The sequence below is a fragment of the Stegostoma tigrinum genome, chromosome 33, assembly GCF_030684315.1.
Source record: "Stegostoma tigrinum isolate sSteTig4 chromosome 33, sSteTig4.hap1, whole genome shotgun sequence".
Lineage (NCBI taxonomy): Eukaryota > Metazoa > Chordata > Chondrichthyes > Orectolobiformes > Stegostomatidae > Stegostoma > Stegostoma tigrinum.
This window is the reverse complement of record NC_081386.1, coordinates 14,190,180-14,217,712: the sequence shown is the minus strand read 5'-3', so window position 1 is coordinate 14,217,712 and position 27,533 is coordinate 14,190,180. Positions and strand designations below refer to the sequence as shown.

The window sequence follows — 27,533 nt, the reverse complement described above, 5'->3', positions numbered from 1 at the left end:
AGCAATAAACACCATTTGAAGGATTTTAAAAAGCAAAAAAAACAGGGCATCAGGGAAATGTGACATCCAAGCTAATTTCAAAGCACTTGCTCAAATTGGCTTTTGGTGGATAGCCAAAGGAAAGCCAAAGTGACAGCGTCCTGCTCCAGGACACCTTCATTCTACTGGATCATTCCCAGATTGCAGAGAAGCATTTAAACAATGTGGGATTACATATATATTTACTTTCCTGGGATTGTCAGCATGTGCAAGCATTCATCCTTCAGACTGTTTAAGCAGAAGAAACTGTTAGAAAGCAGGATGTCTTTTTCATTCCTCACAAGAGAACATTTCACTCAAATACCTACCAGCTCAAGATAGGTTCAATTTTGTTATTATGATTATGTTTACAAATTACAGTTTAACTTGATGATTAGAATGAGCAACTAGTCTGTATGAAACAATGAAAAACAACCCCAGTAATGAAAGCAATTGAAAATACCTGTTGAGTGTTTTAAATTTAGTGTGCAAACATTGCGGTGCATTCAGTTTGGTTTAAAGGGGTTTATTGTTCCAAAATGTACAAAAACATTCACCAGTACAAAATAAGACCAAAACAAAACCTGAATTTCTGCCCCTTTTGATTCAGTAACTTTGATAGTGCATCTTAAAATTGATACAGAAATGGGACCGGTATGGCAGACTGTGAACCATCTTAGAAAGTGACTATTACCACCACCAAATCTCTAACCCAACCCTGGCTCCAATTAATCCTTGCATATCAAGATGTTAGCATTCAAGGTGTTTCTGGTAATTTACAGGTCTTCCTTGTCCCTCTTCTTCTTCTTTGATTTCTTTTCTTCCACTGCTACAGCCAGAGGATGTGTAGATTCTTTCTTCAAGTAATTCATGAAGTCACTAACTTCACGACCTCCCTGAATTAAGAACAACGATAAACATAATACCACGCATTAAGTCAATTTACATAAACTAGGAGATAAAAATAAAAGTTTTGCTCATTACAGCATTAGAAGTTCAAAGCTTGGGGTTCAAGCAACTCTCCATTATGTTTGTCAATCATCTAACAGGTGCATTCTACACGGCAATGTCTATCAATTAGTTCACATACAGTACAAGAACAGTACTCCCATTACATTAGTATTCTTGCAAATGAGTGCAAGATGAAGAGTTTCAACAAAATCAATTTAACAAACAGTCTGAACACTAATATTTTAGATTTAGTGTCATTTCGGGAGCATCTATCTGCAGCTTTTGGTTTTGGCTGTTCCGGCTAACTATAACAGTTGCTAACTGATTTTGCAACATTACTTGTAATTACCGGCACATGTTACATAGAGTTACATAATGAAACAATCTTAAAAAGAGGCATTGACATGGTTTGATTTACAGCTCCTTCCAAAGGAAATAGCCAGATATCAAGTACAATTTGTTCTAAGCCTTCAACATTTCAAACACAAAGTGAGAGCAGATAAACCCTGTTACTATACAATTTAAGTTGCATTATGCCTAATTTTGTGGACCTGATGTTCATTAGAAAAAATACAGTCCTTGGTTTCAGCACCAGGCAGACAAGGCTTATTCATGGAAATAAAATGACTCAAGTGATGGGGCATACTTTTTTATTCTTTGAAATAAGTGATCTTCGATTGCATGCGAGTTTGAACCTCAGCACTTGCCTCAGTCTCTTACAGATTTCAGCACCAAAATAAGAGACAAACATCCAAGACTGATTTTGAAGAAATTGATTCCTGAAGTTGAGGCAGCTTTTACTGCTGAGCAATACTAAGGCACATTGGCTGCTGAATCACTATTTTTGAGTAACACTTATTTACTAAAGCCAGCTTTTCCTTAACAGTTATCTGGAAGGACCAAATAAGTTACTTGGAAGATAGGGACACCATTCAATCAATGGATGGTAATCAATGACAATTCATTTATCAATAACAAAGTTAAACTCTCATTTAATCATCTTTACAATATTTTCTATAGAAACTGAAGCTCAGTCACCATATTGTTACAAAAAGATACAAAGTGGCAGTTGTTTAAAACAGAAACAAAATGAACATACCTCATATCTCTTCGGGCTATGCTTCTTACCCATTGGGGCAAAGTAAAGTGTGGGGAACCTAAACAACAACAGAAGAACTCAGAATTCCAAGCCAGGTATTTAATTTGAACCAATAAAATGTCCGATATTTCCCCTCTTACCCTTGAACTTCATAAGGTGAAGGCACATCATTTGCTGTAGCATCCATCTTGGCAATGACAATGTTAGAATCACCACTCAACTAGCGTTAAAGAGAGAGCGTAAGACAACAATTTATTTTAAAAAAAACTATTTTTACAATCAATTTCTATTTACACAATCAGAATATAGTCTAACCTTTTCTCCAAGTTCCTTATACTTTGGCTCCAGACTCTTGCAGTGACCACACCACGGAGCATAAAATTCAATCAAGACATCCTTTGTTTCATCATTTACAATGTCATCAAAGTTCTCAGCAACCACAACCTGTAAAAATAAAGTAGTTTGTATTAACAGATGAATTATTTCAGGCAAGAACAAGAAATTCTACCTAACTGACATTGGAAGAGCAAATTGACAAGGCAAAATAAAAATGCTGAGCACAACTGTCAGCCATTGCAAAACATGAGAAAGATTGCTCCATTTCAGTTCTGCAACTTATTTTTCTCCCCTTGCATGTACAAATGAATGGTTTTCCCAGATTGAAGCTTTGGCCATTTTCAAATAATGCAATTCAAACATCTAGTGCTGAACACTAAAAGATTAGCAGAATCTACTAGTTTCTCCACCATAACATGCTAAGTGGCTTCCACTTATTATGCACTCTAAAAAGGAACTGGTCATTTTGGACCGAGGTTCCCTGCCTTATATTTGGGTCTACTGCAGATCAGAGATCGATTGCCATAATCAGTCAGCAACTCTACCATCGTTCTATTGACCACCTGGTTTATGGAAGACACATAGCTTTTTAACAATGATTAATTTTTACATTTACTCTAAAAATATGCAAAATTATGCCTAAAATAAATGTTTCTGGCAATTAAGTTCAAGAATCAACACATCTGAACAAAAATATCCATTAATATAAGTGTGCATTATCCCATAATGTTAGACAAAATCACTACTACTGACCAAATTTACAAATATTTAGAACCCAACATTATTTACCAATCCATCAAGCAGCCTTAGTGAATAAAGGGCAGACTGTACAGGTAGTTCAATGCAGCAGATTGTGATTATTCTCCAGTTAGACACAGTAACAAGTCACTGCATGCTGGAGGCTCATGGAAAGAACTTGATGACAAAGATCAATACCCAAGAGACTGACCTTCACAGGACCATCATTGCTCTCTGGAATTGGCTCAGATTTAAGATAACGTTTCAGTTTACCAGCAAAGTAGTCCTCTAGAAAACGCTCCAGTGCTTTACCATCACGCCTGGCAAGAAAAAAAAGTCAAGTTCTCAAAAACAAAAACGTTGAAAGTATCTGTTATAAAACTAAGTGTTTCATTGCTCGGTTCAAAATAATTTAGGACAGAATAGATGATGCACCAACATATTAAGGCACCAGATTTCTGACAAGAGAGTTTGGCTTGCATTTGCGCAGCTTTGCAAGTATCTGGTCAGGAGAGCAAACTTAAAAATATATTTGTAGAAGTATACAGATTAAAAAAAAATTTAAAATTGTCCCTGCAGCAATCCATTACAAAAACATTAGTTTTAAACGCTGTTTTGTGCCTGTTCTCTATACTTTCAAGTGCAGAACCAAATATAGCCCACGTTAGCATCACCTAACCATTCTCAAAGTACACTTTCAAACAAACTGAATACTCATCTAATAGCATTCCAGCTTATGAATCCATCAGGATAATGTAACAACCAACTTGCTACAAGTGCAGCCATTTCTGATCACATTAATCCCAGTGACAAGGTCACTAGAGCAGGTGACTGATAGCCTCCACCTTCCACCAACTCAAAATACTTACGAGAATTCTTCTTGCATCACATATTTTTCATCCTTAGCTGTTTTGATAGCAACCACAGGAATATCACCAGTGGCAGTGTCCAAGCCAAATTCCGAGAGCTCATGGCTGAAGGTTTTATAGTTGGCCACAGCAAAATGCAGCTTCTTACCATCATCTAGAAATTTTTGTGCAACTTTCATCACTCTGTACAATTAGAGCAGACAGAACCAAATATTAAATAATTATAATTGTGGTACTGTTTTCAAAGAAAAAATGTTTAAGTGTAAGACAGATTCCATAGTCGTTTAAAAAAAGACTGGACTGGCTCCCTCCCAAACTCAATGTAGTTAAGAAAAAGTTTAGCAGGTACTAACATTTTGTGCAGTACTTCTACACTGTATTTGTTACATTTTGACACACACTCTGCCATTCAGTACTTCAAGAATGTCTTTTACATTTATTCAGTAGTGCTTCCAGCTAAGAAAGGAAAATATTAAGTTTTCTTACTGTCATGAAGGTGACAGTTTAATGCTGGTAAAGCTTGAGATTGGGTGAAGTGATACAATTATAGTCAAATGTAATCAAATGTAACAGTCCACCCATCAAGCACATCACAGAAGTATGAACACTGTTTAAAAGCATTTGAATAGTTCCACTGTGTGGCCAGTACCTATTTCTCCAATAGTTAGAACCCTTTGGGTTTTTTTCATAATCCACATCATAGTAAGCCACCAACTGATCCTTCCCTTTTAATTGGTCTTTATTATCTTCAGTCATATGGGGACAGATGCCAAAGCTGCATTGAAACAGAAACATCATGACAAAAACTGACATCTCTGAACAGGCTGATTAGAAAATATATTATAATCAACTCTAATGTTTTTGTGGTGCAGTGGTCATGTGCCTGTTTTTGAGTCAAGGGTCCAGAGTTCAAATCCCACCTACTCCAGGGGTGTGTGTAATACCATCTCTTACCAGATGGTTTATGAAATACATAATGAATTGATCCTGTTGTTCCTTTCCTCTTGGTTCCACAAAGGTCTTTCTTCTCCTCTTTTGCTCTGAATGCTGAGACAGAGACATACAGACCTCGTGCAATGTAGGGTGTGGAGTACCTCATTTCTCACCACTCCATTTGGATTTAATCCCCTCACACTCTCTCCCTACCCTTTGGTGTTACTGCACTGCCCTTTATGAGCTGTGTAATCTGGTAATTAATTGGACTAAGGTGATTTGGTGCCATTGGTCAAAGGGTGAAGAGTCACATGGGTAATTTGGTGGTAGAAAAATCTATTCAGTTGTGCAGGAAAGCACGAAGAAAATTTTAAACCTCTTGTGGCAGTGCTCTTGGCTCTGACACAGGAGACATTGGTTCAAGTCCCACCTGCCCCAGAGGTGTATAACATCCTGAACAGGCTGATTTGACATTCGATTGCATAACATCTGATAAGCAGCACCACCACCACCCCCCAATGGATGCAGGAGCTACTATTGACTGGGCCAGCCACACAAAATGCTGTGACAACATGAATTCTGGATCAAGTAACTCACCTCCACTTCTACAAACTCTGTCTGCTATCTAGAATTCGTGGATGAAACAGAATGCTCTCCAAAGCCTGTAGTGCACTTCCAGTAACACTTGAAGGTCAACAGCATCCAGGAGAAAGAAGTTCATTTGATTGACACCAAACTTCAATACAAAACATTTACACCATCCACAGTACCTTCAAACCACTACCATCTAAAGAGTGTGTGGATGTGGAAACAAACACATGCAAGCTGCCCTTCAGCAAACCATTCTGACTTCAAATTAAGTCACTGCTCTTCAGTGTCACTGGGTCAAAAATCCTGGAACACCCTCCCAGATTGCACCATGTGAGCACATATGCCACTCAGACCACCAATGAGCTCAGTGTACAGTCAAATACCTGTATTGTTAGTGATGCCCATATCCCACAAACCAAAAACCTCTACAAGACATTAATAATGCAGCCGCCTGGCAAGATTATAAGGTGTGTTTTTCACTAGTTGCTTCATGCAAAATAAATTTAAATACTTTCTCCCTTCCGTCCTCTGGAAGGAACTTCAAAAGACATTGTTTCAGTTTGAATATGGAGTGCTGCTTTGCAATGAAAACTCACTAGTTACAAAACTTGTCAAAGAACCTGGACTTACATGTTGTCCAAGACAAATTTTTTGATTTTTGCATTTGTGAACTTGTCTTCTGTGTACTGCACACTGCTACTTTCAAACTTGTTTGCCAGCCGTGGAGGTCTGAACAGAATAACTCCCCTGTGAATAAGTAAAGCAGATATAATTATTGCCGTAGTGATAAAGCAAGAGGGTCAATATTGTACCTGACGTACATGGAAATTTATCTATGTATTCCTCCTTCTAAAAAGAGGGGCAGCTCCCACTACCTACTCCCAAACTGAACTACTCCACAGCAGAAATTTATCAAAATCCATTTTGAAATGTTCCTGAATCAACATTTACTGCATCAATGCTAGAATCTGTATTGATCATGGATTTTGCTTGCTGTTCACTGGCTAGAATATGCCAATGCATCACTTGACATTGCTCACCAAGTGCCAGAAGAACTCTGAACATATTTATTATTGTAGAACTATTAACAGGGTCAGCAACTAACCAATAGGTCTTAAGCTGTCAACCACAAAAATTTGAAGAAATAGGAACCAGCACTCTTCGTTAGAATGGACGTACTTCGGGCACTAGAGTATTTACAATGCCATCCTGGGAAGAAGCAATTGTTCTTATCCAATTTCAAGTAGCATGCACCAAGCAAGTGAATTTTTATACTGGAAAGTGATTACATGGGCTACAACTGATTTATTAGTATTGAAGATTCTGTAGAATGAAGAGAAAGGTCAGATCAGAGTGTTTAAACATTCATCCCTAGATGAAATGGAATTATATGCATCAGTGCCTGAAACTGCAGTTTAGGATCCAGCCCCAACACAAGACAATTTATTGTGCAGCATTTTAAATTACTTAGCTAGTGAAACCAAACCAGTCACAGCACAAGTGGGATTAGGGCAATACTTGAAAGAGAATTATTAAAATGATGTAGGACAAGACTGGGGAAAAATCAGTTAAGTGTAGAAAACCTCAATACAGTAATGGCATTCACTTAGACTCAAATGCTTCCAAGGTCAAATTCACCTGTTAGGAACTTCCAAGTACATCAACTTTGCTTTCCAAAACAATGCTGCCATTAACTATACTGCCTCTCTCACTAATGCTGCACACAAAGCTATAGTGAAATATTTGGGAAATTAGTTCTCGGCCTACACAGCTAAGAGGACCAGCAACAAGCTTTGCAGTTTTTATTGAACTTGGATTTAAGTTACATCACGAACACTGGCCAAATTCTGGCAGTTCTTCAAACCTTTCCTCGAAAACTGATGTCACATTTCCCTGAAAACTGAATTAACGATGACTGACTTCATTTCATAAAGTGTACGTCCTGGGCGTAGTTCATATACACCCCTAGGACTTTAAAAAGTTCCTCCCGAAGACATAGCTTTGAAATTAAGCAGCACATTTCAGTACTTTAATGCAGGTTATGAAATTCTCTTGCGTGCTCTTCGGGGAAAAAAAAAAGAAGAGAGATACCCATTGATTAACATACCTACATGAACAGGTGGTGGTTTGCCAGTTCAGTGAAATTTTGGCAAAGATCTGTAGTTCAGGTTATGGGTGAGGCTGTTGGCGACATCATCAGTAGAGCATCCGACAAAGTGACATCATCCTACTTAGCTTGGAGTTTATGTTGTTTGGCCTGTTATGGTGAATAGTGTCATTTCTGTTTTCAATCTGTATGGATTTATATGGTATCCAATTCTACATGTTTGTTGACTGTATTACCAGGCGCAGAAGCATGCCTTGAGGAATTCCCGTGCGTATATGTTTGGCTTGGGCTACTATGGTTACCTTGTCCCAGTTAGCATGGTCTCGGTTGTCTGAGAGTACCATTATTAACGAGAGTTTGTTACACTGTATTCTGACGGCTAGTTACCTTCCTGTCTGTCCAATGTAATGTTTGTGGCAGTCACTGCACAGTATACCAGTGATGTCACTAACGAGTGACAAAATATCTGAACAAGAACAAGCCAGCTCAGCAAGCAAGTCAACAACATCAGTGCACATTTTAGCATGGCCCCAAGTATTCAATTGGTTTGTAGTTGCAGATAAAGAATTACTTATTACTTAATTCATCAGTCTAGATATAGTGATTACGTTGAACTGCAGGCTTTTCACAAACAACAGAATTGAAATTTAAAATCAAAAACAGATTTTCAAAGAAAAAAGGGGACACTTCTGGAAGTGGCCTTGAAAAATCAACAGAAGATTACAACTGAAAAGGTTTTAGAGCAAAAGACTGACAGTATAAAATTTTAAAAAGTGGATTTTTTTTAAAAACAGTTGCACAATATTAAAGCATTTATCTATTGACTACAAAGCAGTAGTCATTTGGTTAACTCTGGATAGCTCCCATTACAATGAAGTACTTACTTGCCCTTGATGTCATATTTCTCCAGTAATTCCTCTGTATTAGTGTGCGCAAAACGGTAGTTCTCCCTCATTGCACTTGCTGCCTTGACAAAGTCAGCCTGGCCTGAGCTAGCAGAGTCTTCAAAGAAACCTGTACAACAGGCACACACATTGATTTGAACATGAAGAATTTTGGCAAACAGATTTATAGTTGTTACTGAAATTTTCAGTAAAAGTGCACATGAAAAGCAAGGAGTTAAAGGTCAGAAATACTTTTTAAAAGATGCATGCTCAGCAAGCAGAAGTAAACTAAAAAAAATCTGATTCTATCCCTTTACTTTAGAACAATGCAAAAAAAGGAATACAACGATGGCATAGCAACTTAAAGTAAAGTTAAAGAAGGCTTTTATTATTAAGTAGCAAGTTTGGAAAGAAGTTCAGTTCCTTTGTAGAAGAATCAAGGAATTAGCCAAACCCAGAATGATTAATTAAATAATAATGAACAAATCACATGGCTAGCACAAGCAAGTGTTAAGCAGGTCACTTCTGGAATTAATGCATAATTTGGCACAAATTGGAGTCCTAAGGAAGTTTCCATGTTAGCTGCGACAATGAGGACAAGCACAAACCTAAAGATTTACTGAATTGGCTCAATATCAGTACTGGATCGTCAAGCTCTTCCAGTTCTACCTTTCACCTTCCTGGAAGGTATTGCAAAATTGACGTGGTACACTTGAATTGCTCTCCTTCCCAATGTCAGATGCACGACAAGGTGAAGAATTCCTAATTCTCATTGTTTACCTCTTTCATATATAAACTTGTACAAACATCAAGCAGACATGCCCAGTTTGCTCAGACAGTAGTAAATAAATTATTTAAAGTTTAATGTAACAATGCAATCCCTTAAATCCTATTCTGAAAGATTGTTGTAGCAACAGATTTATATTTCACGAGTAACTTGGTCACGCTCACCTAAAAACAAACATGTCCCACTCAGGTTTTACTGATAGCTACTCACCAACAACAGAAGCATCAGCATCATTAATGAAGCTCTCCAAATCTTCAGCAGTTTTAATTTCTACAGAGCTTGGTCCTGCCTGTTTCTTCAATTGGCTGACAATCCCATCTGCACAGAAACAGCAAATAGATTAGCAACTATTGAGCTAAAGACACCCTTATAATCAAATTATCTTTAGCCCTGACTGATGACAAGTAAAATCTACATAACCAGAGTCTGGTACACTATCCCTACACTATCTATTATTCAATTAACAGGCAAGATATTTTCAAAGGGTGTTCAGAAGCTAAAGTCAGGCATGCAGAATTGCAGGGATAATGGTGGGTATTGCAGGGCTGGAACGGGGCTAGTACAGAGATGAAATACAACTTTAAAATTTTAAACAACTTTACAGGCAACATTACCAGGATGAATGTGTTATGGTATGATGCCATGATAGGTGAGTCTGTAAACCAGGTTCTCTGGCTCAAAGAGGACATTATCACTTTAACCTAGAATGCTTCAATTTTCTTCTTTTTAAATCAAAGAGAGTCCATCTTCAGGGGTTGTGGAACTTGATACAGCGTGTGACCCAAGCACAGGGTTACTACCACTTCACTACAACACCCTTTAAATTTCGTTCCATTGAAATATGTTGATGAAAGTTCAGCTTGGGGTCAAATGTGAGACCAAATGTTTTCAATATTTTGACTTGATATTGTGACTGAGACAGGAGATTGGACACAGGTACGAAAGCAGAGTTTGTGGTAGGGCCAAAGCGGTGATTTCAGTCATCCAAAATGCTTACAGCTACTTATCTGGCTTCCAATTTTGAATGAGGTTTGTGACAAAGCAGTGGCAAATATGAAAAGATGGTAGACGAGCCATACACTGTCAAAGGAATGAAAGTTGCTCCTATGGTTTTAGAACGTAGTGGTGGATGTGGGTACAATTACAATGTTTAAAAGGCTCTTGGATAGGTACATGAATAGGGAAAAGTTTGGAGGGATATGGGTCAGGAGCAGGCAGGCGGGACTAGTTTTAGTTTGGGATTACGCTTGGCATGAACAGGAGAGAGAGAAGGGTCTGTTTCCATGCTGTATAACTATATGGCAAGGCACAGGATGACAAAAGGATGGAGTCATGCATAGCTAGATTTTTGGCAGACACCACATGTAACAATTTTAGGGTGGGTCGGATATGGTCAGGCTGCTTTGAACACAAATGAGAGAGGCTGAGGACAGAGCTGCATTAAAAGGTTACCAAAACTAGAAAATTATTCTGTGGACACGACATTAAACAGCGAGGTGAATATACAAAGTTTACATGTCACCTTTGATGCTATGTACAAAAACTAACTCAAACTTAAGGAGCCACCTGATGGGCAAATCTGAATTGCATTAGGAACTCATCAATAAGGGAAATCAGTAAGATTTTAGATGGTGATCTGAACCACCTGAGTGGTGCAATTAGTTGCTCAGTAAAATTATTGCTGCAAATGAAAAATAATCATGCTAACTCTTACCTGCTGTTCTAGGACCATCGTAAGAGCCAGACTCTTCACCATCACGGAATATCTTCAAAGTTGGATAACCACTGACTCCATACTTGGTGCACGTATTTGTATTTGCAGTGCAGTCAACCTGATTGACACGTTAATACAATATCAGACCGGTACTGCAGCTGAAGTCAACTTAGAAAATACAAGCTACATAGAGCTCACTTTTTCTCAGTTGTTACAATGAAATGGCAAAAACAAAAAGCAAGAAAGCAAAATTTCAATGATTTTCAATAGGGTATTTACAATTTTTCATTTTTGTCTGTATAATTTTGAACAGATTTAACACTAGGTTTATGCTATTTCTAACTTTATAGATATTAACATACAGAAATAATTCAACCTTGTAACTTAGATATTTGCTTAATCAGATGACTGTATCTGTCTTTTTTCACCATTTATCAAATTGAACTAATCTAAGCTTGCATATATTGTATTTCCACTGTTCTAATACTCCAGGATTAATCAAAGAGTAAAAATTGTTTGAGCATACAACTAAACTCCAACCCAACCATATCCTACAAACCTCAACCTAACTATGCAAGCCGTTGTAAGATAAAGTGTGGGCCTGGATGAACACAGCAGACCAAGCAGCATCTAGGGAACACGAAAGCTGACGTTTCGGGCCTAGATCCTTCATCAGAAGAGGGCAATGGGGAGTGGATTCTCAAATAGATAGGGAGAGAGGGGAGGCAGACCGAAGATGGATAGAGGAGAAGCTAGGTGGAGAGGAGAGTATGAATGGGGAGGTAGGGAGGGGATAGGTCAGTCCGGGGAGGATGGACAGGTCAAGGGGGCAGGATGAGGTTGGTAGTTAGAGAATGGAGGTGTGGCTTGAAGTGGGAGGAGAGGATAGGTGAGAGAAAGAACAGGTTAGGCATGCGAGGATGAGCTGGGTTGGTTTTGGGATGCAGTGTCAGGGGGAAAGGGGAGGGGGAGAATTTGAAGCTGGTGAAATCCACTTGAGACCATTGGGCTGCAGGGTTCCCAAGCGGAATATGAGTTGCTGTTCCTGCAACGTACGGGTGGAAGCATTATGGCACTGCAGGAGGCCCAGGATGGACATGTCATCTAAGGAATGGGAGGGTGAGTTGACATGGTTTGCGACTGGGAGGTGCAGCCGTTTACTGCGAACCGAGCAGAGGTGTTCTGCAAAGCAGTCCCCAAGGCCTCCGCTTGGTTTCCCCAATGTAGAGGAAGTCACACCAGATACAGCGGATGCAGTATACTACATTGGCAGATGTGCAGGTGAACATCTGCTTGATGTGGAAAGTCATCTTGGGGCCTGGGATGGGGGCGAAGGTGGTGGTGTGGGGGCAAGTGTAGCACTTCCTGCAGTTGCAGGGGAAGTGCAGGGTGTGGCGGGGTTGGAGGGGAGTGTGGAACGGACAAGAGAGTCGTCTCTCTGGAAGGCAGAGGAGGGTGGGGTTGGAAATATATGTCTTTAGTGGTGGGGGTCAGATTGTAGATGGCGGAAGTGTCAGAGGATGATGCGTCGTATCCAGAGCTTTTGTGTGTGTGCGTGTGCGTGTGGTGGTGTAACGTGAGGACGAGGGAGAAGCTCTTTTGGTGGTTACTGTGGGGGTGGGGTGAGGTGCCGGAAATGCAGGAGACACGCTGACGGCGTTCCTTGACGTGTGTCTGTGTGTCCGTCTCTTTTTTTTTGGGGGGGGGGGGGGGCAGGGGGTTGAAGTGCCATAATGATGCCACCCATAGATTGCAGGAACAGCAACTCAACTCAGTCTGCTTGGGAACCCTGCAGCCCAATGGTATCAATGTGGATTTCACAAGCTTCAAAATATCCCCCCCCCCCCCCCCCTCCCACTGCATCCCAAAACCAGCCCAGCTCATCCCCACCTGCCTAACTTGTTCTTCCTCTCACCTATCCCCTCCTCCCACCTCAAGCCACACCTCCATTTCCTACCTACCAACCTCATCCTTCCCCCTTGACCTATCTCGCACCCCCCCCCCCCCCCCCAACACCCATACACTCTTCTCCACTTCTCTATCCATCTTCAGTCCACTTCCCCTTCTCCCCCTATTTATTTCAGAATACTTTCCCCATCCCCCTTTTCTGATGAAGGGTCTAGGCCCAAAACATCAGCTTTCGTGTTCCTAAGATGCTGTTTGGCCTGCAGTGCTCATCCAGCCCCACACTTTTGTTATTTTGGATTCTCCAGCATCTACAGTTCCCATTCTCTCTGAAGCCATTGCAAGACTGGCTACAGATGAGACTTCTCAGAACACGCACAATTCGGGAACAAATTAAGAGTCTGGTATTCAAAGTGAACCCAACTTGCAAGCAAAGTTCTGTAGTATTTTGATTTGATTCATTCACAGGACATGAGCATTGCTAGCTAACTGTGTCTTCCTAAGTGTCCTTGAGAAGGTGGTAAATAGAGCTGCCTTCTTGAATGCTCATCATTCAAGCTTCCAAGGTCAAAATCACTACTCAGTCACTGAAGTGATCCTGTTTCAGTGCAGTTACAATCTCTTCCTGACTTTAAGTGGCCTTACGTTTCCCTATCCTCCTGCCAAAATGTGGTCTACGTTTGCTAAAGATTGAAAAAGATTGAGTGAGTCAAGTTGACACTGTGGTTTGAAATTAATTCTCTGCTGGGTACGCCAAAAGTATTCAACTTTCATTTCCAATTGTGTTTGATTTCAGTCATATACCAACACTAGGTGAATGCAGCCCTTGTTATCTCAGCATTTTACAGCATTGCATAGCTAAATTTCAATTTCATTCACTGTTATAGCATTCAATAAACTTTAGATAAGTTAGCATACATCGCTCTGGTTACACAAGCAAACAAAATTAGAACCTGAAGGAAATGCATGTGTAATTACTACTGATTACCAATACAAAGTTGTATAACAGTGAAGAAAATAAGCTTTGGTAAAATGCTTGCAGCTATATAGGAGGCTTCTGGTTTATTACATTTTGATTTAAAGTTGGCAACCATTAAAATATACTGAGTTGCTATTACACATTCCATGCAGATATACTCTCAGTAATTTACCTTCGCCAGAGGAACTTTTCCTTTCAACCGCGTAGCAGCAGCTTCATATTCCGGGGCCAGCCGTTTACAGTGGCCACACCTGCATATAGTAAACAGTGATTAGAGAACATGATATGTATAAGCAGATCATACAAATATTGCACTCATTTAGGCTGGATTGTTATTACAAACAGCAACCTGATGGAAGGCTCCACAACTGAGGGTTTTGAAAAGGTAAACAACAACAAATGGTTTCCAAGGATCTATAAATTGGTAGCTTATTAATTTATAAAGCATCAGTAAGGTAATTCACAAAAGGAACTTTACTATACGAAGTGGCTGAATTGGAAATTTTATATCACACTTGAGAGAATTCATATTAAATACAATTGGCAATTCAACAACTGCTTAAAAGTGAGACAGTACAGACAGTAAGGAATCAGCACAGGCTTATATAGTAAAAGTATTGTGGATGCGGGACAACTGAAATAAAAACAAAATATGCTGGTGAAACAACTGGTCTGGCAGCAACTGTAGAGACAGAAAGATGGCTAACATTGGAATTTCAAGTCTGATATTACTGTTTTTTTTTTCAGATCTTTATCAGCACAGGCTTGATGGACTGACTTACTGTCCACGTTACACCATTCTCCAGCAGTCCTCCAAGTCTTTTCTAGCCAGTGACCCCATTTCAAGGTTTGAAAAGTGACACAATCCAAGTGAAGAGGAGAGTTTGGGAAAGCGGGACTCCTGTTGGAGTATGGTTACAATTATTATACCATACAGGTCCCTTGGCAGGCATTATTGCCTCAGAGCTTTCAATCCCAAATTGTTCGCCCATGGCCCCAACTGAAATCACTATCCCCATTTCAGGGAGCCTTGTACTACAGATTCTAGTTTCTAGTGTTCTAAGCAAATTGCGAATCAGTCTGTCCTGCAGCCTGTTAAAAAAATTATGAGCAACTAGACTTGAAATTACTTAAATAGGAGTTCTACCTCTACCTCCTCTACTCCCCACCCCTACTCACATTGGCTCAATTAGTTACAGGACATGCCACAACCAATTTCAGTGATGCATAGAATCCCATGGCTGCACATTTATGAGTTTTTAAAAATAAGGTTAATGTTTAATATAGCTGTCTCTCATAACTGCTATAGGTTAACAAAAACATGTATATTCTAAAAGGTAGGCCAGAAGAAAATTTAGCTCTTCTTACTTGCAAGGTTATGCTATCATGGCCAAATCATTTCAAATATAACATTAACCCCCAAGGAAATCAAACCCATCCAAAGTTGCAACATTAAATTTCAATGTGGCTCACAATTAATGCCAACTGGAGTGAGAACTAGTCTTTCAGCTATACTCATAACACCATTAATAAAATGATACACAAAGTTGCTTCAATGCCCTTAGCTTTTACAACATTTGTTCTATTTCTTTTGGCTTCCAGAAACTGTCCTGTTAGGAAGCAGTCAAACTTGACCTCAGGCAATGACGTAACAAACCTGAACTCATACCTAGCAGGAAAGTAACTCTGTACAACTCTCCACTGTTTTCAATCACTGGCAATGCTATGATTACTGAGAATCAAATATCTTAGACTTAGCAATCCATTCTGAGAAGTTTATTTTTTAAAAAAAATCAGGTCATGGATAGATTCCTGGGGGTATACCAAAGGCAAATGGTACTGGCAGCCACTGGGAATGATTCTCTAGCTACAAACAGACAGCTGAAAACAGAACCAAGCGAGTGTAGCCACTCCAAGCAGGATGACAGAAGTACAGAAACACCGGCAGGCAATGGCCTGGTCAAACATGCCAATCATTTGCAAGACAGGTCCAGGAAAGCCAGGGAAGTACATTTTTCATATAAAAATTGCAAGTGACGCTCCAAGAGCTTTCCACTGCTCAAGGAAATGGATCATAGACTGTTTCAAACATGGTGCTCTGGGAAAGATGGATAGGTATCTACAGCCAATAACACACTCGGGAATTTAAGGGAAAGGAGCATGAAGATGGGATGACAGTTTGCAAGGACAGTTGGGTCAGGGGACTTTTTTGACAAGGTGGATACTAACAGCAGAATTAGAGGAAGGACAGATACCTAAAGACAGCGAACTGTTAACATCATCGGCCGACGTGGGAACAGGGAAAGCAAAGTTAGGTGGTCAACAGATTAATTGGAACAGGTTCGAGGGATCAGAAGCTAGGTCACATGGAGATAAACAGAGGAGAGAAACTAGAAAAAAAGTGTTCAGTTCAAGGCTCAGGCACAGAAGTCATTAAAGGATGGAGAACTGGATTACAGGAGTAGCTGATTTGATGGTGTCTACCTTCCTCAAGTACTACCATTTATTTCTGCTATTAACTCTCAACTAGGGGAAATTAGGAAGAGGAGATTTCTAATTATCAATATTCTACTACGTCTTGCTGAATTCAAGCACCCAGCATCCTGCACAGAGGCAGTGTTAATCACAGGCAGCTAGCTCCCTGATTACTACAAATCCTGTGAATCACCCAACTCTGAGTGCATGAGATAGGAATTTACCAGCTCACATTCAGTTCAAAATGTAGATGGTCCACTGAATCCATAACTGTCATGCATTGGAATTACACAGGAGACTAAGGAAGGGTGAGGGCACTGATGTGCCAGGATATCTTCAATCTTTCAATTCATATTACTAATCAGCCACAGTTTTTTGTAAATTAAAGTTATGACTAGGAACACAATTTATTCCAAAACTGCACTGCCAGAGTAACAGAAGCTCAATCATAAATCACATGCAGTGAGAAATCCACCAATATACTTTGGATTAGCAGAAAGAGTATTGTAAAAGAAACTCATCACTGGCAGACTTCTAAAACATGTGTTAATAACCACTGACAAGTTCAGTATTCACACGTGCCCACTTCTGGCATCCAGTATTAACACAAAGTGCAAGACAGAAAGAAACCATTTTAGGAATTCATCCATACCCTAAAATGACATCCTTTGGCATCAGTATTAATAGCATTTCACAATTAAGGTTCACATCCCATGTTACTGGAGGAGAACAGTTTGTTGAATAACTTAAATCATGACAAGATTTTAAAATCAATGACTGGTGTACACGTAATAAATAACCAAATAGTGACAACTCAATACAAAATTTGAGTTGTGTGCAGTAACTTTAATCAAAAGTCAGAATATGCAAGAAAGGTAGTGAAACTTCCAGTCTCAAGTTAGTATTCTACAATTTAAATAAAATGTTTTGGTCATCTAACGTTATACTATCAGCAATCACTAGGCCAAGCAGAAGGTTCTGTTAAACTGTGCTCCAAAACTCCCACATAATAGGCTGACCCTTTAGTCAATCTGCATAGTCATATTCTTTTCCTCGCATGATTTCACAAATGAGACAGGAATAAGAACCTACAATATGTAAAGGACAACTGCTCAAATCCTTGTCAGATTGCAAAAAAAGAGTTTGGCAGGAGGTGTGCTTGCTGTTTTAACACTGATCAGAACATTCCATGAGAGTTGTAGTACTCGAGTAGATAAGACACAACCAGCACTAGGGCAGGATGTGTGTCAAGGAAATTAAAATACATCTGAAAACTTGCTCAGAGAGGGGGAGAAAGTGCAAAAACAGAGTATTGATTAATTCAAAAGAAAAAAGATAAATCATTCATACTATATTCAAAAATTGTCTGAAAAATGACAGCCATGACTATTGTTGTTGCATACTTGGTAGTCCAGGTAACTTTGTACTTAGGTTTCTGAAGTTTACCTACATTGAGTTTTGCTACTTCATGTTTATAATCCAGATATTAAATCACAATCTTGGTGCTTTTTAATTTATACGATGGTCAACATGACAAAGCAAGCAAGCTGGGTTATAGTAAGGTTTTCACAATTTCTGTAAAATATCCATTTCCATTAACTGGACAACTAAGTTATTTTTGTATAACCAAGCTTTGATCACTTAAAATGGAGTTTGGAGATTGGTCAGAAAGTCACTTGATTTGGCTCAGCTGTTTGGCAGCACCTTTAAACAAAAAAAGGTCAGCTAACATTTCAGGTCTGGAACCAAAACGTTAAGTGATTTTTTTTCTTCACAGGTGCTACCAGACCTGCTGAGCTTTTCCATCAAGTTCTGTTTTTATTCCTGATTTACAGCATCTGCAGTTCTTTGGGTTTTTAAATCACTAGATTTGGGTTGGGCTCACACTTTTCCTATTACAATGAATAAAAGAATATGCAACACAAGAACATGTTCACACAATTCATTTGGAACAATCATTTTTGCTGGGTCAAAACTTTAGATTTTCTTCACACATAGCTAACAAAACACAGGACAAGGAATTCTGCAACAGATCCACTTGGCTAGCTATGCGACAAGCAACGACTACACTTCTATTATTCAAATGGATGCAAGCCAGACATAGCGGACCAAGTGGACTGGAGTCAAAACTCTTCAGGAGACAAGTGAAAAAAATCTAAATTTAATTGCTAGGAACAAGAGTTATGCTAACCACTTGCCAATTACCACAGCACAATAACCACAACAGGCAGTCGCCCAGTGACACGGCTAGGAAAGAGGACCTAAGATTTCATGTCATTCAGCACCTTGTATATTAGGTGGTGTTCAATGTCCGGTGGCCCTTCGCCCGTTGTCAGGGGCTCAGTCTCCACCCACCCAGGTTGGGGGCAGGCCAACAATCAACCAATCAACGATGCCCACCCTGCCCCCGGGATCCAATCAGCTAGAGCCACGGGGGCGCGTGCCCATAGTTTCCGGTCTGAACCGCTGCGGCGGGTGGCCACTGGGGCACGACGGGAATTGTAGTCCCGGGAACCGTCGCCAGCCGCCCGACACAGACGCGGCGGAACTACAAATCCCAGGATGACGTGCACGCGCCGGAACTATCCTTCGAAAATAGTGGGGGTGGGGAAATTCTACCCGCCCCCGTAAATGTAGCAGGATTCACCGGCAAAGCGAATCCCAGCCCCCCACTTCCCACTCGAACTCGCTAGAGGGCGGGTCGCGACCCCTCGCTGCAGTCCGTGGAGCGATTGAAGTGAACAGGGCGAAGGGGTAAGGCCTACAAGTCCGCAACGGCTGAACCTTTCGACGACGGGACTCTCTCGTTCCACCAATTCACGACCCGCGCCGTCGGAACAAAACAGAATAAAAATAAGAGCGGGGATGGGAGTCAGACGGAACCTCGGTTTCCCCGAGGACAGCAGCAACCCGAACCCTCACCAGGGGGCGAAGAACTCCACCAGGATCAGCTCGTGGTCCCCGATCCGATCCTCGAAATCGTCGTCGGTCAGCTCGAGGACGTCGCTGGCCAGGCCCGCGCCAACAGTGCACGCGAGGAGCAGGAGGCGAATCATAGCGAGCGAGGATGGGAGGTGAGAGTCTCTGTGTACGAGAGTGAGTGACGGCCTCCTCTCCGGCCTCTGATCGGCAGACACGGACAAACTGAAGGAGCCGGAGCCCCGGCGGAAAACAACCCCGCCCCCTTCGCCGGAGTGTGGCGCCTCTCCATTGGCTGGCGGCCGCATCACGAGGACGGCGACCCGCCAATGACAGTAGCCGCAGCGCTGACCTGGACCAATCAGCATCGGCTCCCGGGGAGTATGCGCAGTGCGGTGTTAGTGGAGTACGGGGGACGGTGTTGGGGACGTGCTGGTGCTCTGTCATTGCATCTTGTGCAATGCTGCAACTACAGCAAATGTTCATGAATGATGTGGACACAGTGCTCTGGAACTTTTTTATTTGAATAAAATGCATTGCGATTCCAAATTCTGGAACTCCGTTTTGTAACATAAACAAATAGGAGCATTTGACCCTTTCAGCCTGCAGGCTGAGCATTCCATTCAGTGCCCTGTTGGTACTAAGCAGAGGCAAAATTGAGGTGGAGGCTGCTATGAGATTATCTATGGCCATATTGAATGGCAGAGCAGCTTCAAGGGGCTGAATTGTCTCCTGCTCCACTTCTTCTGTTCAAACTTCTTCCCCACATGCTTTGATCGCTTTATCTCCAAGACCTGTAACTGACTCCCATCTTAAAAACAATCTACAATTTGGCCTCAGTTTGCTTTTTGTAGTAGAGAATTCCACAGGCACACATCATTGGGGGTCTAACTATAGAACAAGGACTGCAATGGTTCAAAAAATCTGACCACCACCTTTCACGAGGAACTAGGGATAGATGATTAATGCTAGCCCAACCACCTCCACTGAGTGAATGAGAACTTTTTTTCAAATATACTCATTGCTGTAATGCACGAAACATAGCACCTAATTTGTAGTCAATAGACTTCCACATTCCTTCAACAATTCGACTTTAAATAAAGATTTCCATCTAAGACCATCATGATGACCCAAAGGACCTCTTTTTGTGCTGTAAGACTCAGACTAGTTTATAAAAGTAGATCTTCAATTTTGTATCATTCAACATTATTTCCTATTCAAGACTACTTTAAAATATTTTAGATGCTACTACACTCGTTATTATGTTTCGTGTTTCTTTCTGCCATCTCTCACTCACATTATTGATACTTCCTTAGTCTCTATGGCACTGTGTCCAATGCCGTAACCTTGTATTTGGACCTATTCAAAATCTGTTGTGTTGTTAAATAACATTCTTGAAGAGTGCCAGCAAATAACTGTACAGATCCGTAAAGCTGTGAAGGCCACAATGTTGTCCACAATGTTCTAAATATGACAATAGATCTATGCCAAATCTAACCTCAGTGTAGAGTTGCATCATATAGGTCACCAAAACGTTGATGGATTATTCCAGTGGTTCCAACAATGTTTCTTTTGTCCAGTAACAGAAAATCTTTCCACTTTGAACACATAGTAGGTTTTCCTTGGACTGGGAAATGTAATGAATCTAAGATCATAGCCTTAAGGATCACACAGACTCCTCACTCATGTCTTCCTATGCATACTCCTGTTATTGGAACCTTCACTATGCAAAACAAATAAAGAAGGGCTTATGTTGGAAAAGTGGGAAGTTAGTTAGATCAGTTGGCTAAGGTGTGGTGCAGAATGAAGCAAACGGTACATGTTCAATTACTGTACTGACTGTGGTAGTTCACAGAGCCCATGCCTCCTCACCAAGCTCCATGCTTGTGGAATACCCTATTCCTTTGAAATACCTTTCAACCTTACATACAACCAAATATCTCTCTCTAATGGTTTCTCAAGATACACGTTTATCAGTTCAGTTGGTAACATGCTTGGAAATTGTATTCCAACAAATATTTATTCTTCAATCAATATAACCCAATTATCAGTACTCTGTCGTCCCTTTATCATTGTTGTTTGTTGGAGCTTGCAGTCTGCAAACAATCTGCTGTGTTTCCTATGTTGCACCAGTGAACACACTTTGAAAGTGTTTCTAATAGATTCTGCAACATGAAAATAATTATTTAAATAGAGTTCTTGCTTTTATATCTACTGACTTAAAGGACGTATTTCTATGAGGTCTTATATGCATACCCGTTGTTTTGGAATTCCAAGTGCTAATCATATTTTTGTTGCTTTATGATGTCAACTGCATGCTACTGTGACACCAGAAATGTAATCATGATATCATGAATAAAGTGTGACGAATAAAGCACAGTTCACTCAGAACAGCCTCAACTTACCCATGAAGAGGGCACGAACAGTGCAGTAAACCAAAGACGCCAATTAATATACTGCTTTTATTTGAGTAAAGATTGTGTCAGGATTTTGGTAAGTAACTACAATGACCTGATCTATTCCTGTAGTTCACAGGAATTTAGTGTCAGGAAAATATACAGTAAATGCATAAGATAAGGTCATAATATTAAGGACCAATAAATAAACCAAATTCTTCTTACCACATAGTATGAACATTGCATATATCCTTATATTTCTGCCCTCAACATGAAAGTATTATCAGTGGATTTTGTGGCCTGTGATAGCACAAAACCACTACCTGTTGAACCTTATTGAAAGTTGCCTACAGAGATCTAGTGATCTTGATAATATTGGTTTCTTCCTTCTCAAGACGAGTTTAAAGTTGGTGCCAAGTTGAGGGGATTTCCAGCCATTTGCAACATTGCTGTCAACACAGAAGCTAGCAGCATTTTTACAGAGGGCAAACCTGCAAGTTAGAAGCTCTAAATACTCTGCTTTTAATTTAAATATTTCAGATCATGTAGCAAACAATTAGGTTTGGATTAAACTAAAATGTTATGAATATTTTTAAAATGTGTGGAATTTGTGGCCCCGAATGGAGAAATTAGAAATTTTACAAAAAGAAGATCTGCTTTTCAGACCAGTGAGGCCATGTATTTGTTTAAATCCATCTCATTTAACAAGGTGTGACTCTCCAAATCATTTTTATGAGATTAACAGCGTGGATGCTTCTTGTTAATTCGTACATTTCCTATTGATTGCAGTCTGGGATGCTTCTGCAGGGTACATCTGGAGAAGTGTATAAGCATGACACCAACTTCTGGATTTCTGCATTCTTTCTGCATACATTCAGTTCAGTGGGACATAGACAGCAAGTTTTGATGCTAATACTGCTGCAACATCTGGGCCATTGATGATTCATTAAAATAATGTTTCATGAACGGTGATCCTTTCTAATATCCAATCCAAGTGCCTGTTAATAGTGTGAGCCATGACAGTGAATGTTCACGCGATATTGGATTGCAAGGGATAAAACACCTGATTGCTATTCTCTCCTGATCTCTGTTGTGCTCTGTCCTAACCATAGTTTTAAAATTCATGATAATGAAGAAAATGTATATTTCTCAATATTCACCAGCAGAAATAGAATGTAGACTGGTTGCCGTTGTAATTTGGAATGTTCAATGACAAAAGAGAGTATTGTGCAAATGGACAAGAATTTCACACCATTGTGACCAAATTATTCTTGAAGATATCAAAGTTCTTTAAACAATTTTTGAAGAAAACCAATAGGCTCTGTTGCTATTCTGTGGGTAGAATTCATAGCTCTGACCCACCAGCTGGAGAAACGGCAACACCTTGTGTCATCTCAGTTGAGGAAGGCCTGCTGGTTTAACTGGTCAGTGTTGGTCTGCCAAGTCAGAGGCCAGTAACTCTCCACTGCTCATCAGCACCACTGGCAGCTGTGGCAGCAACCGGTAATGCACCACCAGAGAACAAGGATTATTGAGGGGACAGGCCACAGATGAGTAATGTGGAATGGGTGTTGGAGGGAAAGAGGGTCACTGGGGGTACAGGAGAATTGGAAGAAAAGGGTGTTCATCAGCATTCCTCTCCTACTCCTCCTGATGTCTGGTTCCTTGATCAAGCACTGAGGAATGAGGGCAGTGCCTACCTGCTGAATTTCCACCTCATTAAATGTCCTCAGCCTCAAAACCCACCACCAAGGGACAGTAAATTCGACCTAATGGATAGAATCCTCCCAGGGCCTGAATGATCTGGGCTGTGGCAAGAAATTTGGGAAATTCAGTTGAGGTATCCGAAAAGGACCTTCTCAGCGTCAAGACCAAAAGGTCACATTGAAACGGTTTTCTCACTAGGGAGCAGCGAGAGGCTATAAACAGAGATTATCACTCATTATCACGTTCATTATTATTTAATCTTTGATCTACCATTACTGGAGGGACAGTCAGAATTCCCAACATGGAAGTTAGGGAATGTATCTATTAGTTCCAGCTGACCACTTGCTTCTCTAGACCCTCATCTTGGATATCAGGCACCAACATCCCGGTGCACATCCTACAAGCAGGAACTGCACGCATCCCACACCCACATTTTGAAGTGCATTGGCTTCTCTTGTTGGAATGCTTCAGCAAGGTCACTGCACTTGTTCAGGCACTCAGCTCGTAGACTGGATCAGGCTGCTCTCATAGTTCTCACTCCCTTTGTGCCTACCTGGATGCTCACACCATCCGTGCCTTCCCTTGTCTTTTTGCGCTTTGGCCCCTCAACCAGACCTCAGTCCTTCTATCTTCCCTTGCTTTTCAGAGCAGGCACAAAGCCAGGCAACTTGCCATGGTTGTCAGCTGTCATCAGACAAGGGGGTGGGCTGTCATTGTCTGGCACCATTCTACGTCAGTATTATACCTGCCCCAGCTGCCAGTTAAGGTCAGGCAAGCAGACACACAGGTCTCAAACTCTGAGAATTGTCCTCAGTGAAGCCAAGGATGGCCTCCAGTGTCAGTCTGAGGGCTAGACTACGTTAGTCAGCTGGTCAGGGGGCTATACCTCTGCAGTCCCTGTGGATTCAGTGCAACCAGTCCGAGGAGTCACAGAAACATGGACAGGGAGCTGCATAGATATCACCTAGGGGTCTGGCCACTCTTCATGTAGGTCTGTTCAGTTAAGTGGCTCAAGGGCGTTGGCCATAGTCTGTCCACGAAAAGTCAAAGGGGCTGGGCAGACTATCGGGGCTACTGCTGTGAGAGGGAAGCCGGGCACCTTAACTGAGAGGATTGAAATTAGAATGCTGGAATGCAGAGGGGATTACAAAAGGGAAGGATGCCATTCAATGTAGGAGTTGGGGGGGAAATGATAGAGCATGGAAGGGAAAGATGTTCTGCAGAACAAAGGTGGGGTATTGACAGTCAATGTCCAAACTTTGATGGGACAGTGCTCTACCAGAAAGATCCTCAATTCCTAAAAAGCAATTATCTGTCATTTACTCATTGCGTGCATATAGCGCAGGAGCTGGTCAGTTCATACCTTGGAGTTTCAAACATCGTGCACTACGAAGGATAGCAAGGCTCTGTACCATCAATGTCGCCTTTGCAATTAGTCAGACATTCGCATGTGCAGCTGATGATGAAAGGTAAATAGATATTTACAAATAATGGAACTTTATACATAATTCACATATTTATTCTGAAAATATCTTCCTTTCCCTCCCACAACGTCTCAGTGCAGTCCAAAGGTGAATGGATGGAACCTGTGGGGCCCATTGGTCTTGGAGGTTTGGCCAAGTGACTCCAGGAGCACGTGTGTACGTATAGGTAGGTATACTCTCCTCATCTACAGGTCATCTCTGAAGTCCTGAGAGGAGACTTCTGGGGGGCTTCTGTGTTGAGTTCTCTTCTTCCCACAGGCACCACCCCGACACCTTATGAGCAGTGGGTACCTGGATTGATGTCCTTCACTCACCAGCCTGTTGCCTTGCATAGGTGCTGAGCATTAATGGTTGGAGTGAGAGAATTCAGGTCTGGGCTTAAATCTAACAAACCCTGAGGCTGCTGGACTTGCCTGTCCATGGCAGCCACCGACCTGCCCACGGAGGCAGCCAGACATTCACATGCCTGAGGCAGCAGGGTGCCAACCACATTGCTGCAGTCCTATAAGGTCAGTGTCCCCAACCAACCTGCCTGCCCCTCCCGTGACTACTTAAACATGTTGATGAAGGCACTAATTGCTGATGCTATGGAGTCATCTCCTGCCTGGAGCTGAGGAGATGTTTGGTTCCCAGGGGTCCTCTGCGTGCCAGTGAGCAGGAACTTCTGTCCCTTGTCCAACTTCAAAGACATGGCAGTGATGTGCTCACCAGTGTGTGCTCCCGAATCTGACCTACAGCACATACCAGTGAGGTGCCAGTATCTGAGCCAGTGAAGAGTGCCAGTGCCAGCCTTGCTGATGTTTCCTGTGAGAGATCTGTGCCTCAGAGAAGGAGGGCATATTTTACAGCACCATACCTTGACTGCATAAATTGTAGACATCTTCCTTCGGCCTACTGAAGACAAAAGAGAGAAAGCATCGTGACCGAGAAGTTGTGTCATGATAATAATACATCCACACTGAAGATGGTGGGACAGTAGCACAGCAATGATCAATTCTTCTTACTTGCTTTCAGTGACGTGGAAGTTTCAGTGTCTCCTCATAAGTGGACCTGGTCCTCAGTAGTGACTTCCCTGATGAAGCAGAGAAGGCCATTAGCTGGGACTTTTGCCAGAGCGTGGATACAACTCTGACCCGGATGGCATCCATGGAGAAGACTGCCAAGGTCTGATGTTGTGGCCTCCTCTAATAGATTTGGGGGAATAGGAGTGCCCTCCTCTGTACCACCCAGTCCACCAGACCCCTGTCCATAAAGCAGCGCACCAATATCACCTTGTCTGCCAAGTTCGGGTGAATGTCTCCAAACATTGCAGGGCAGCTTTGGACTACCAGGTATGAAACAGTTTAGAAAACATGGCTCTGGTGCCAGAGATTCTGCAATCGTAGTGAGTACTTCGACTTAGTGAGTGGGAGAAGTGGGTTAACGCCTAATGAATGGGCACTATAGGGCACATATCTGGAGTCAACCAGGCAGGTTTGGAACAATCGTGCAAGAAAATACATTAAGCCTCGTGGAGAGAAACCCTCCCTGAAACCTGACAAAAGTTGCTCTTTATTGATTTCTGGTAAGATTCAGCTCAATATTTCTTTCTTAATCATAGTGCCAAACACGGATTAAGAGTTCATTTATCATCTTTGTCATTTGTGGGACTTTGCAAAAGCAGGCCTTGTTTTACAGAAATAGACTGCTACCCACATAACATGGAATGCACTTGGAAAAGTAATTAATTGGATGTGAAGAGCCTTTGGAAAGACAAAGCACAATATAAATGCAAATTCTTTCCTTGTACTGGTTTCTTCCTGTTGTTGTGTTTTCAGCCTGCTACATGAAAATAATGCAGTTGCTTGATTTGTCTTGATTGAAGAAAGTCGCATATGATATTATCCTGTTGCACTGGGTTATTCACTGTCTGGTGGTCATTTTATATTTACTCATTGCAAGCAGGAGATTGCTGTTTTTTAGGATTAATAATTGTCTGAGGTAGATTTAACAGGATGCAGAGTCAGTTATATCACTGGACTAAAAATGTGTTTATTTTAAGTAGAAGGACAGTTTTGGTATTAAATAATTATTCGTCTTCTAACAATAATGCCCACATTAACAACAAGAAATTATTGTGCATTAAAAGTACTTCTTCAAATCTAAAAAATAATAGCCTGCCTCAGGATAACCACAAGAGTTCAATGATGTTGAAAATACATTTTTGGTGAATGAACAAATTGATTTTCGGAATTTTTAATTTCTGCTTTTCATGTTTGTATCGATCACAGATGTTTATTTGAGAAGGCAATGATTATCATGTCCTTACAACAATAACAATAACTTCTAATTAGATAGCATCCTTAACATAATAAAATATCCCAAGGGACTTCACAGGAGCCTTATTAAGAAAAATAATATCAAAACAGGTCAGAGGTATACTTCAAGGAGTATCGTAAAGGAATTTAAAGGTGTAGAGAGGTGGAGGGATGTGATCTAGGCATCTAAAGGTGCAGACATCAGTGGTGGAACAATTAAAATCAAGAAAGTGAAAGAGGGTCACAGATATCTCAGAGGGTGACAGGGTTTAAGAAAGTTACTGATTGAAAACATACAGAATGTATGCATTACACACTGTCTTTCTGTTGAATAGCTTTTGACA

The 27,533-nt window shown here is 41.0% G+C and overlaps 1 protein-coding gene across 1 annotated transcript; it reads right to left on the bottom strand.

Moving 5' to 3' along the window:
• Positions 1-528: 528 nt before the first annotated feature.
• pdia3 (protein disulfide isomerase family A, member 3) lies at positions 529-19,618 on the bottom strand. Its single transcript, XM_048562645.1, has 13 exons — positions 19,309-19,618; positions 14,084-14,162; positions 11,028-11,145; positions 9,524-9,631; positions 8,527-8,656; positions 6,166-6,282; positions 4,661-4,786; positions 4,012-4,194; positions 3,354-3,462; positions 2,384-2,512; positions 2,209-2,288; positions 2,069-2,126; positions 529-914 (listed from the first exon to the last, which is right to left on the bottom strand). The coding sequence occupies exons 1-13, from the start codon at positions 19,611-19,613 to the stop codon at positions 795-797; spliced, it is 1,662 nt and encodes a 553-aa protein (XP_048418602.1). The 5' UTR covers positions 19,614-19,618; the 3' UTR covers positions 529-794.
• Positions 19,619-27,533: the final 7,915 nt, after the last annotated feature.

What these genes read in the sequence shown, in the direction of transcription:
- pdia3 (XM_048562645.1), bottom strand. Translation starts at nt 19,613, where the DNA reads ATGCGGCCGCCAGCCAATGGAGAGGCGCCACACTCCGGCGAAGGGGGC. An exon ending in GTGATGCAAGAAGAATTCTC is followed by an intron (nt 3,463 to 4,011) that starts GTAAGTATTTTG and finishes TTTTCTTGCCAG; the next exon opens with GCGTGATGGTAAAGCACTGG. An exon ending in GCAATGATGGTCCTGTGAAG is followed by an intron (nt 2,513 to 3,353) that starts GTCAGTCTCTTG and finishes TTATTTTTACAG; the next exon opens with GTTGTGGTTGCTGAGAACTT.